Source organism: Curcuma longa, unplaced genomic scaffold (genome assembly GCF_044706935.1).
Source record: "Curcuma longa cultivar G26 ecotype Majalengka, Jawa Barat unplaced genomic scaffold, ITB_CL_G26_1.1 contig_26715, whole genome shotgun sequence".
NCBI classification, from domain to species: Eukaryota; Viridiplantae; Streptophyta; class Magnoliopsida; order Zingiberales; family Zingiberaceae; genus Curcuma; species Curcuma longa.
In genome coordinates, this window is record NW_027433192.1 from 1,623 (window position 1) to 14,580 (window position 12,958).

The 12,958-nt window shown below is 37.0% G+C and overlaps 2 protein-coding genes across 4 annotated transcripts; both read left to right on the forward strand.

Moving 5' to 3' along the window:
• Positions 1-1,455: 1,455 nt before the first annotated feature.
• On the forward strand, positions 1,456-4,183 carry LOC141818928 (putative inactive beta-glucosidase 14; the record flags this gene model as incomplete). Of its 2 annotated transcripts, XM_074706324.1 has the most annotated exon segments (10): positions 1,456-1,514; positions 1,613-1,688; positions 1,758-1,832; positions 1,945-2,032; positions 2,124-2,376; positions 2,470-2,585; positions 2,849-3,101; positions 3,286-3,388; positions 3,464-3,569; positions 3,817-4,183. In XM_074706324.1, coding segments are annotated over 10 exon segments (1,337 nt in total), but the record flags the coding sequence as incomplete, so codon positions are not given.
• A 4,850-nt stretch (positions 4,184-9,033) lies between these two features.
• LOC141818929 (uncharacterized) lies at positions 9,034-12,779 on the forward strand. Of its 2 annotated transcripts, none has more exons than XM_074706327.1 (2): positions 9,034-9,442; positions 10,988-12,779. In XM_074706327.1, exons 1-2 carry the CDS (start codon positions 9,325-9,327, stop codon positions 12,448-12,450), a joined length of 1,581 nt encoding a protein of 526 aa, XP_074562428.1. In that variant the 5' UTR covers positions 9,034-9,324; the 3' UTR covers positions 12,451-12,779. The 2 variants fall into 2 exon arrangements, with proteins under 2 accessions (XP_074562428.1, XP_074562427.1); XM_074706326.1 differs by having other exon boundaries at positions 9,359-9,442; positions 10,843-12,779.
• The last annotated feature ends 179 nt before the right edge of the window (positions 12,780-12,958 follow it).

A 12,958-nucleotide genomic window follows, 5' to 3' on the forward strand; every position in this document is an offset into this window, starting at 1 on the left:
CAAATAATTAACTCAAGCCAAACTAAAGTAAAAAAAAACTTGTAATCATAAAATTAAACATCAATTGAATAAACAAGCAAGCAAGCATTTAATTGAACATGGAATAAAAATAAGCATTAAAATAAAGCAAGTAGACAAGTAAGCCAACATAAATTAAACTTAAAGTTAAAATAAACACTAAGGTCTAATCAAATCTAAGTCAAAATATGCAATCAATTTCAACTCCCGCTAAGTTGAAGGTCTATTTTGATTTCTTAAAAGTTTTCTAACTTCTAGATTAGAACATGAGTTGAAACCACACACTAATTTGTGCTAGGATGGATTGGATTAATATAGTAAACATGCTGTTTAGGAATCCAAAACGAGTTTCTTCTTATTTGGTTAATTAAGTATGACTCATATCTATTTATTTTCAAAATATGTCTTAAATGCGTATGACATAGTCTCCTATATCATAACTTGATTTCCTCTTGTTGTGCTATAAAGTACTTGTGAGGAAGAAGATAGGTTAATGATGTATATATTATTTTGTCTAACTCCTAATAATATCATATTTGGTTCCTTAGTAGATTCAACAATATATTTATTTGAAAAGAATTCTACCTTATATCTTGTGTCATATAATTGATTTATTCTAAGTAAGTTAAATCTTAAATTTCAATATAAAGAACTTTTTGAATTTAAAGTAATGTTACCGACCCAAGTACCTTAAGCTTATTTTGAACTTTGAGGGTTGTCTTATCGGTGCTCTGATGTAGATTCTAATTTTGACTCGGATTGACAATTCTTTTCCTTAGCCATGAGAGTTGTACAACTGATTTGGTGTGTTTCATTTGGGTCAATTGTTTCTTCATTGATCTCACATAGTTTCTCTCACAGTCCCTTTGTGCTTTGTGCTTTTAGAATTAGCAAGGTGGAATTAGTAGTTGAAATATGTATAATATTTTGTAACTTATTGCAATGAAAATTTAAATACTTTTAAATTGCTATAAGACTTATATTTAGAAGTAAACTTAGCTACGTAGATAAGGATTATAGAATTAAGACATTTGTATTTATGTTGACACACTCTTGGGAGAGTGCCCTTTGCATGTCGAGTGTCAACACAACATGACACCAAAATGCTATAGTTTTGGTTGAAATTTGAAACTCCAATTTCACATGAGATTCTAAACCTCTTAAGATTTATTTTAAAGGCGATCAAATCATGATTCTCAGTTACTTAACTGATCTTTCATAGTGTTTTCAGATCGAAGGGGCATATTTAGAAGGTAATAAAAGCATGAACAATTGGGATATCTTCAGTCACATACCAGGTAACCATACGATTTCTGCTAGATTTCAGCTAAAAAATCCTTGCTTTTCATGTGTATGAACCATCGAAAACCTGTTAGTTTATTAAGTATATGGTTGTTATCATAAACTTCTACTGAAAATTATCGACTTCTTTAACAGGAAAAATTAAAGATGGGAGAAATGGTGATATTGCTGATGACCACTATCATCGCTACATGGTAATCCATTTCACCTTGTATGGTATCATTAGTGGGGTATAATTACTCTTTAAATAAGACTTGTGCTTCACTCCCAAATGTTTGATTTTATTGTGCAGGAAGATATTGAATTAATGCATGAACTTGGGGTGAACTCATATAGATTCTCAATATCATGGTCAAGAGTTCTTCCAAGTGAGATCAGAAATTCAGTGCTTCTATTGAAGACTTAAATATGATTTATGTATTTTTCCCCTCTTATAGGAGGTCAATTTGGGGATGTCAATCCAGTTGGAATAGAATTCTACAATAGGCTTATTGATGCTCTTTTGCTGAAAGGTAAACTTATGTGTTCTCAAATGACTAAAATATTGAATGATTCTTTTAAATTAGAAACTGAATACCTTTAATTATCAAACAAAGACTGAGTGCCAGTCTGATCAATGAACAGGAATACAACCATTTGTGACACTCAACCATTTTGATATACCTCAAGAACTTGAAGATCGATATGGCTCATGGTTGAGTTCACATATACAGTATGTCTTATCTTACAACACCTTCACATGCAGTAGACTGATCTTGCATTAGCCTTTTCCTTCACTCGGTTTACTCTGACATTTTTTTCAGGGAAGATTTTAGATATTTTGCAGAAGTATGTTTCAGGGAATTTGGAGACAGAGTGAAATTTTGGATCACATTCAATGAACCAAACCTTTTTGTAAAATTTGCTTATGGAAGTGGAAAGTATCCCCCAGGTCGTTGTTCAGAGCCATATGGAAATTGCCATAGCGGAGATTCTGAAACAGAACCATATATAGCAGCCCGCAATATAATCTTATCTCATGCAATTGCAGTTGATATTTATAGGAAAAAATATCAGGTGACAGATTTAATTGTAAACATCTTCTTAAACAATCAGGAGTTAGTACAGGTTCTGAGATTTTTTTTCACATTTTTTTGAAATCTTTTGAAGGTTAAACAAGGTGGCTCTATTGGAATTGTTGTCACTTCAAAGTGGTTTGAGCCATTGACAAATTCAACAATTGATTGTTTAGCAGCTGAACGGGCATTAGCTTTTGAAGCTCCATGGTATTTGTTTCTTCTTCAAAACACATAGGCATTGCATTTAGAATAAATAAGAGTTTTCATGCTCTATCAAGGAGAGCCTTGGCATAATCAATACCTTGAAAAAAAGTTGGAAGTTGAATCTGTGACAAAGTTTGTGGTAAAACTAACTAATCTTTCTCTTTTACAGATTGTATGCACCTAACATGTATAGAAAATTGTCACAATTTAAAAACACATTGCCATTTTAGTAGTGATAGTTCTGATAATGTTAATTGTGTTTGCAGGATTCTAGACCCAATGTTGCTCGGTGATTATCCCCAGCAAATGCTTGAAATCCTTGGTTCAAGATTACCCCCTTTCACCTTCGAAGAAAAGAAATTTCTACTGCAGAACAAATTGGATTTCATTGGGATCAACCACTATGCAAGCAACTATGTCAAGGATTGCATGCTCTCTTCATGCGACTTGAATGGCTATGACAGGGATGCGTTGGTAATTACAACGGGGAGTAAAGATGGTAAGCCAATCGGAGATGAGGTATGAGCTTGTAATGATTCAGCTTGGATTTCTCAATCAAATACACACAAAAGAGATATAATAAAAGTTATAAGCAGAAACTTTGGGTGTTAGATGACCAATTTTTTTTGCTGCTTGTGGTTCTTAATTACTAAATAAAACATCCGAAATGGGCATGCCCTACTTAGTTCATTTGATCTTGCAGACTGGCTTGCCAACATTTAATTCAGTACCTTACGGAATTGAAAAGATGGTGCTGTATATCATGGAAAGATATAAAAACGTACCTTCATACATCACTGAAAATGGTATTAAATTTAGAACTACTACTATTGCATCAGCATATGATCACATGGATTTATAGGTGCTTTTGCTCTCGCAAGGTTATGGACAAGAAAGCAAAGGTTTATCTAAGGAGGAATTGCTCAATGACACAAAGAGGGTCAAATATATCAGCTCTTACCTTGGCTATTTATCCTCTGCCATAAGGTAACCATTGTGTTCAAGTTATAGCTATCAGCAAAGTGGTAAACAAGTATTATCTAAACACTTGGAGAAAATGCTGCTACTTCAAATGATTGCCACAAGCATATCAATTTTAGGCCATAAGTTTTCGGTTTTATCATGTCTTCATGGTATATATGTAAACAAGATTTATCAATTCACAAATTATATACATGGCCTTCTCTTGTCAATTAAAGGGAAATTTTGGCTAATCATGTGTCTCATAATGCAGACAAGGAGCTGATGTAAGAGGCTACTTCTGTTGGACTCTTCTTGATAACTTTGAGTGGGCATTTGGTTATACAATAAACTTTGGGCTCTATCACGTTGATTACCAAACACAAAGAAGAACTGCAAAACTGTCTGCTAAATGGTACAAGAAATTTCTGAGTGCTGAAAAGCTTCAATTGAACACCAAAGCGTTGAGACATGTGGTTTAATTCCCATTTAAAAATGGAGTTGTTAGATCATATTATGGGAACGTTTGTTTATTATAGTGTATTTATTTTGTTACTTTAATTTGCATCTCTACTCTTATTTCTCATGTTCAAGGAAAATTATTATTTAATAAATTCCTGTAGATTGCACCAATTTCATTACCCTTTGTGTCTGATTATTTTTCCCTTTTTCGTGTAGAATCATTGTAGGGGTGAATCAACGACAATTTGCAAATAAATTTTTTCTCTCTTGAAATTAAGGACAAGGCAACTTTATTAGCAGACATGGGCTGCTTGTATGTGCATGGTAGCTTGTGTTATATGTAAATGCAACGAAGATAAGAATAGACATAGACAAATAATATCAATGCTAACACATGTACTCCCATTTTACGTTATTTAGAACCTTAGTGCTTCTATGAACTATCAATTTGTTAGGTGAATTACTCATAAAATCCACTAAAAAATCTCATCCCCTAGAGGAGGAAAAAACTTCCGTATATCTTCTCTTGATACAAATATATATTAAAACAAGGAAGAGAAGAATAATACCAAGAGTTGGTGCAATTATGCCTCTAGGCATGTAGTTTTAATATTTAAGTAAAAGAAGTTAGAAAGATATCATAATTTCTTATATATGTGTCAAGTGGGTAGGTATAAAATAGTTTGACATGTATTATAAGTGCAATAATGGAAATCCACGATAGGTTGAGGACCACATACTTGATAAATTAAAATTCAAGTAGGTCAAGGGGGGCAAAATCTTGTTAATTGGAAATCTAAGTTGGTCAAGGACGGGATATTTGATGGATTGAAGTTTTGATATGTCAAATAGAACCAAATGTTAAGAAAGATGATTATGAAGTCTTAGAGGCAAGATGATTATGAGCACATAGAAGTGAGGTTTTTTGGTACAATGAACTCTTGAAAGAGAAAAATCTTGGCATGCAAGTAATCCCTATGAGGATGACTTGAATGCACTTGTATATTGAGGTACAAGTGCAAAGGACTCGACTTTAAAAGTAGTCAAAGTTAGAATATGCTATCAAAGAGTTTTTTAGTCGATTGAACTATGAATCGATGAAGCAGTGGAATCAAATGGAAACTTACATAATGTTTTCATTCGAGATTTAGTCAACTAGTTAATCAATTGATGTTCAGTTAGTTAACTCATCAACAATGAAAAACTTGGACGAGAGTTATTGATTTAACAAATTGCAATGACCGAATCAAGGTTTAAAATTTTGAATCGTATCAAATTTTAATTTATGACTAGAACGATACAGTTTCAGTACCATATCGTGTCATGCCAATACAGTTTTAATACTTTTTAAATATAAAATATAGTATCAAATTAAGAATTATATTATAAGATTAAGAATAATTTAGTTCAAAATTGAATCAAAATAATAGTATATTTTATGAAATTAATTATATTATATATTTTTTATTTTTATGGGAAAAAATCTTAGTTTAAAAAGGAAAAGAAAAGATTCTTGTAAATTAGGAGAAATAAAAAAGGAACATAAGTAAATAAAAAATTAATAAATGAAAGAGAAAATGAAGAAAAAAATAAAATACAGAAAAATCGAACTTAAGGTCCAACAGGATAGCTGAGGTTGTAAGGAAGGTATGGCTAAACCTATATTGGTCCAAGCTTGGTGGGGGAAGTGGCTCCGGACACCAGAAGGTCGGCCAAGTATAAGGGCGGGGAGGTTTTAGGAAGAAGTATTTGTCCTTCCAACCCTTATGAGAGGTCAAATATTTATCTAAAAAGCTATGGCCAAGTCGAGCCGCTAGATAAATCTCCCCCCTTCCTCCTTTCTTGAGGTAGAAGAAATAGTTAAAGGTGGTAGGATCCCTAGGAATTTGATAAATATCAAAAATGATGGAAGCACAGCAAATCAAACTAAAAGAGTTCGGGACAAGTTGAGAAAGAGAGAATTGGAAGTAGGTGGCCAGGCTTTGCAGAAAAGAGGGCAAAGGAAAACGCAAGCCTCCTTCTATCTGCTCCCGGAAGAAGGTCACATACCCCGGGGGTGGCTCGTGAGGCCTCTGAGCCGTGGTCGGAATTAATATCTCATGATCAAGGGGAATACCATACTGGGCCCTGAGCAAGATCTCGTCATCCTCGCTAAAACGAGAGGGTTTACAACTCTCATACCAAGGAGCCCTCGTCGACATAGAAACAGACACAAAGAGAAGCTGAGGAAGGGGAGGCGACGATAAAACCCTAACGAACCGACGACTGACCGAACTAGGAAAGAATACTGGCAAACCCTAAGCGAGAGAAAGAAAGGGCGGAGGAGGCAACCAGGGAAGGGACAAGCTACAAGAACAGCAGAGGGAAGAAGAGACGATCGGGGATAAAAAACTAGGGTTTCGAAGAAACTTACGAAGACGGGGAATACGGAGACCCGTCGGGAACGTGGCTAAAACACTTAAGGGAAGGAATGAGAACTTACGAGGAGCGCGGGGCTGGCAGAGAAGATTGGAGCAAAGACGACAGAGGAGGCGGAAGCAGGTGTTAGGGCTCGGAGGAACGAATGAAGAAGACGAAGAAGAGAAGGAAGTTAAGGCGAACGGTCGGCAGATCTCGGCCATTGAGTCGCCGGGCCTAAGATCGATGGACCGTAGCGATTAATAAATTGGGCGGATGCCTTAGCAAGACTATTTTGATTAAGATAAAGTCAAAGGAATGGGGACGACTTAAGTCAAACTCGAGTTCAGTCAGTCGCATTACGTCTCCTTCGACTAAACTAGGTCGGGAGGCTTGTGATCCGGCGAAGATAATTCCTGGGAACGTGGAAACACGTGACATGGTGACGTAGGGAAGGAGTGAAATCCGGAATAGACACGGGGCAATACCCTCACAAGATCAGGAAGAAGGTGAGAAGGATCGACCTCCCCAAAAGACGAGCCTGTTCTTCGGAACAATGGGGGCAGATCTCTTACAAAACGCACATACCCCCTCTCTTGCTGACGGTAGCACTTAACAACCTAGCGAAACACCGACCTCGGCTAGAAGACAACACATACCCCGACACCCAAGGGGAACTCCTGGCTCACGCTTATAGATTATAACCTCTCAATAATGATACGCGTGTTAGAATCCGACCTCATTACCAGGTTAGATTTCCTTCTCTAAAACCCATACTAAGGTCGAACCCTTGCAAAACCCCACGGCAGACCTCACTAAGAGGTCGGCACAACGTTCAGAACACAAGCCGAGCCCCTCTAGACCTCGGTGCATAGACTCCCATTCCTCACAACCTCCGTATTATCACACTGAGCTCGTATAAACCTCTCCAGAAGGTTGTAGCAGACCACGATGCTCAGAACTATGGTGAATAAACCCTGTCCTCTCGCAATAAGCTTAGAAGCACCGACCTCCTGACATGGTCCTGACACCACATGCCGACCTCATGATATGGTCCTGGCACCATATGCCGACCTCATGACATGGTTCTGACATCACATGCCGACCTCATAATATGGTCCTGACACCACATGCCGACCTCATGACATGGTCCTGGCACCACATGTCGACCTTATGACCTGGTCCTCGCATCACTTCCTTCAGCTACAACTCCCACAAGGAGCTCGGCGCATACCTAGTTCAGCTTATCAGTCTGTTTGAGCTTATCATATACCTGTGCAACGCAGCCACGCATACAAATCAGCCATTCCCGATCTCAAATTACGAAGTAGATACCAATGGATCGCCATGCTGACCTTTTCATCAAGTGTAGCAGCTTATTTGCGAGAGTTGGATTATAGACCAAGTCCCCCTACTTGGTCCCGCATAATCCCAGCCATCTAAAGAAGATAACCCACGCCGTCAAATCGTCAGATGTGTGGAATCTGTCACAAGAACGATCCGATGATCCCGCCCTCCATCGCCAATTACAAGCGCTGAGATCCGAGGATATCGCTCCCATCACTCCTATATAAACCCCGAAGGTATGACAAACAACCATCTTGAACTCTCTCTACACACTTCTTTTTTCGTTTCCTGACTTGAACGTCGGAGTGGCCACGCCGGGATCCCCCGGCGCCCTGCTAATCCGTGCGTTCAGTGATTGTCTCTCCAGGCCCTTCTCATCGACGTGGAACTACAGGTTGACGTGGCATCCCATTGTCTAGTGGTGTGGCTATCGTCGGCAAGGAGCCGGAACACGACCTTTCCTTAACTTTCCACAAAGATAAAATTAACTCCACCCCTCCATTACCATCATATCATAGAATAACTAATGACGACCTTACTTGAACAAGATCTATTTTATAAGCTTGTACAACTGTATCTTGAATGTTTAGGAGACTGGCAACACGAATGGCAGTGCATAATCCTGAGATCATAGCATGACTAACGGATTAACAGCTCAAATATAGCATGATTAACGGATCAAGGCTAAGATTCCTTGGACTAATGACGTAGTTAAGATTTCAATCAAAATAAATTTAATAAATAAAAAATAATATAATATAAAATATATAATAAAAATTATATATTAAGTGCGTATGTGTTTATAATTTCTTATTTTAAAAATATTAAATAATAATTTTATTACTAACTATATCAAATACTTTTCCTTAATATATAATATCAAATAATCATTTACTATCTAAATTGAAATTTTAAAAATTTCAAAATGTAATTAGATTTTTAAAATTCAAAAATTTAAAAATGAATTTAAAAATTTCGATCGTAGTAGATTTATTGATCTTTATAATCATTTTTTAAATATTTATTTAAGAACATATAACATAATTAATCAATCAAAATTTAAAATTTTTAATTTTAAATATTCAAAAATTAAATTAATAATTAAAAAATGAGGTAAGGGTTCTGTTTTCATCCATTGCGCATCATACTTTCGAAATATCCATGCTTCGCTTGCTTTTCTCCGTCTCGAAATCGGTCCGAAGGCAGCTCTCCTTTGTTGCGACTGTCCCGACGGTCGTTACGTCACGGTCGCTGAATTATAGTCAATTGGATAAAATCCCGGTAAACTTCTTATCTGCAATCTGGAGTAGAAGGGGTTTCCCTTTTAGATCCCTTTTGGCATGATCAGGTGTTTCGGAACCCCATTCCCTCCGATAGGAAAAAGTGACTCTTGTGCCTTTTGGCAAAGTTGTGATCTTTGGCGGCGGGCTTTGATTTTCTCGTGCGATGAATCATGTATGATTGTTCAAAGGATGCGATTGTTGCTGCTGGAAGTTTTGATTTCCCGAGTACTCCGCTTGTCTTTGGTCGGTTGGCTGTTTGATTAGGGTTTCTTCTTTGCGGAGGAAATGAGCAGATGTCAGGCGCTAAAGATAATACCTTGGTCACTACTAAATCGCTTTCCCACGTTGTTTTGGGAGTGAGATCTGGATTCTTGTACCATTGTACCAATCGAGCTAGGTTATCTTTAGAAGGTCAGGATTGTAGAGCTTTTTCTTTTATTAGCAGTGCAAGGGTACTCATACGCTACAGTACTTTGAGTTACTGATTGGGAATATTTGTATCTCTAGGTTATAGTTTGCTAAATGGAACTTAAGCTCAAAGAGCTATTCTATTCTGGTCATGGTATGGATGGAACATAGGATAAAGTTCTTAAGACAAAAAACAAAATGAAGAAGATTACAGTGGAGTGGTTGGGAAGAATGACTATATTAATTATGTAACCTATCTGGAATGTTATATACATTTTAAGACTCTAACCTATTCACAGATTATAATTCTTATTATTTTTTCTTTATTAACACAGAAACAGCAGTATTTGTCATCAATTGCAGCCACAGCTCAGTTCTCTTCAAATATATAATTGCACCTCTTTAAGAATGTTTTGCCACTAAAATGCTCTATTGGTAATGCCACATTTGTGATCATTGAACTTTGTTGCCTATTAAGACCATGTATAGTTATTGAACCTTTTTTGTTTTACTCACATTACATTGATTGCAAAGTTCCTATAACTGAAATGAACTGAGAGATAAAAGAAGTGTTCCTGTGGTTTGGCTTTCTGCTAAAAAACAGGCTTATTTTGTTACAATTTTTTTGATTGATATATTAACACTGTTTAGTTCAGAATCTGCTTCTTATCGAAAGTGTACACCCCATAGTTGCTCTGCTAAAAAACCTTATATTGTTTGCGTTACTCACTCTTATACACTATGATATTTTCTTGAAAACAAAATACTTAATTTTGTTTAATTAGTCATAATTTTCTTATTGCCTTATTTAGTTGTTGATTCCAGTGTTTACACGGGGATAGTTTTGCAATACTGTGATTTTCTATTACAATTGTTGATTTGACTTGTGATTCAGCTACTATGGTTTAATCTGTCTATAGGCAATTCACTGTCCACAGCATCATAGGGATGCTGGGATAATTTAATGTTGTTTAAATTGTGTGATAAACTATGATTTTGATGAGTATTTACATTTGTTCTACACTATGGTCATAGTAATAAAGGTTCTATTTTAGATTGGACATGCATCAAAAACGCCAATAGACAACTTAAGGGGGTTGTGAGTTTGTCACTTTATAGAACATCCCACTTTGACAGAACACTGTTTTGTGACTAACTTGTTCCAATATTCTAATTATCAAAGGAGCTTATATTTGCCTTTTTAAACTAATTATCTTTTAATGTTTAAGTGTGGCATTACTGCTACGATGAGTATATCATACAGATTGTTGCAAGTATTTCTTGACTAATGTACTGCTATCTAGACTTTATACTATGCACTAGTGCACCTCATATATTCTTTCACAATTGTTCCCTGCTTTTAATTCTTGTCCATCTCATTTTCTATTAATATCCATGTCTAGGAAGCTTAAATGGCTTCTGAAGATAAAATAATGGCCAATTGCTCCTCTTCTCCGAAAATTATGGCACCAGATATCTCAAATCTCAACAATGTGGTTTGCATAAATTCAAAACTAGACCCAGCTAACACACTTAACCTGCAAGCAGGGTCCTTGCATGAACCTGTGGCAATCCTTTGGGATATTGAGAACTGTCCAGTCCCAAATGATGTTTGTCCTGAAGATGTTGCTGGGAACATTCGAATGGCATTACGGCTGCACCCTGTCATTAGAGGAGCTGTCACAATGTTTTCTGCTTATGGGGATTTCAATGCCTTCCCTCGAAGGCTAAGAGAAGGTTGCCAAAGAACTGGGGTTAAACTAGTAGATGTTCCAAGTGGGCGAAAAGATGCTGCTGACAAAGCTATCTTAGTTGACATGTTTCTTTTTGCACTTGACAATCGACCACCATCATCGATCATGCTAATCTCTGGGGATGTAGATTTTTCTCCAGCTTTGCATATACTTGGTCAGCGTGGTTACACTGTAATCCTCGTAATTCCTTCTGGAGTTGGTGTTTCGTCTGCTCTCATTAATGCTGGGCAATTTGTTTGGAACTGGCCTAGCATAGCACGAGGTCAAGGTTTTGTTCCTGTGAACTCTTTTATGCCTGGTGTTTCTGATCTTGCTCCATGTCTTAGTAGTTGTGGCATAGAAGTGAGACAAAATATTCAAAATGATGAGGAGGCCATTGTCTACAAAGGAATTTCTCAACGTGAATATGTCAGTGAATCAAACATTGGCCAAGAATTTTGCTACAACTCTACCTATACGTCTGGAGGACTTGGTAAAAATTCATATTCATTCAATGAATACAGCAGCAGCAACTTCACAGGGCCTTATTTTTCATCAAGATCTCAAAGCATCCCATCATGCTTAAATGAAGGTGCAGGTGTAGATAACAATGTAACTGAACAAGCATGGTGGATTCAGCCAGGAGACCTTCAGGGTCTCAAGGGTCAAATACTCAAGCTGCTTGAGATGTCTGGTGGGAGTATGCCTCTTGCTCGTGTTCCTTCGGAGTATCTAAAGTTCTTTGGCCGGCCACTTTATATGGCAGAGTATGGAGTATGTAAGTTGGTGCACCTCATTAAGAAAATGGGCGATACATTATTTGTGGTTGGAAAGGGACATAAGAAGCTAGTATGCCAATGCAACAGTGATATGAGGAGGTTTCCTGGTAGACCAACCATGGTGAAGAAGGATAAGGGAAAGCAAGTTCTGGAGGAAAACACAGAGATAATCACCTCTGCTCATTCAGGGTGCTCGTCTGATGAGTTCTCAGATGATGAGAAGAATGACGATCCTCTCTTAGGTGCGGGTGAGTTTGGGGATCAACTTCAATGTATTAGACAAGAAGTACAAGAGCTTCTCATTTGTTACTCTTGCCCTGTTCCCCTTAGTTCATTTCATGCATTATACAAGCAGCGATACAAGAAGGACATCAACCTGAGAAGCTTTGGAGTGGATAGTCTGGAAGAACTGATGGAGAAGATAAAAGATGTTGTGGCATTGGTTGTGGATCAGGCAAGCAAGAAGTTGTTTCTCGTATTGAGCTTTGCAAGCAGATGAACTCAGATTTGCAGAAAGTCATCTTGATGATTATTATCATATCATCAGTCATTAGGCTTTGTTTGGCTGTATGTCAGCTGGTTGTCTTTTTCTTTCTTTTTTCCAACAAACACTCAGGTTAGGCACTTGTGCTTCCTCACCTATATGGCACTTTTTCTTTTAGTGTCTGTAAAGTGTATGTGAAGGTGTAGAAGCTACATTTGGTGCATGTTTTAGTTGAAGCTCTATATTTTTCATGAGCTTTAGTCCTTTTATTGGTACTCTGTCTCATTTGTTGTGCTCTAAGCAATGTGAAGGAGAATGAGAAAAAGTTGATTTGTTATGGTCCAGCTTTTTAACACTCAAGTGATATATTGTTCGGTGTCCCTTATTTTTCAAGCAATATGAATCAGCATTGTCGATACTCTTTCTAATGCACTTGAAAAACTAGGTCAAACTCTTCATCATGGGTCGTTTCTTCACCAGAATTGGTTGATATGATGTTCACCTCTAGATTATGAGCTTGTCT

Excerpts from the sequence above, each read along its gene's own strand:
- LOC141818929 (XM_074706326.1), top strand. The coding sequence starts at position 10,852 with ATGGCTTCTGAAGATAAAATAATGGCCAATTGCTCCTCTTCTCCGAAA.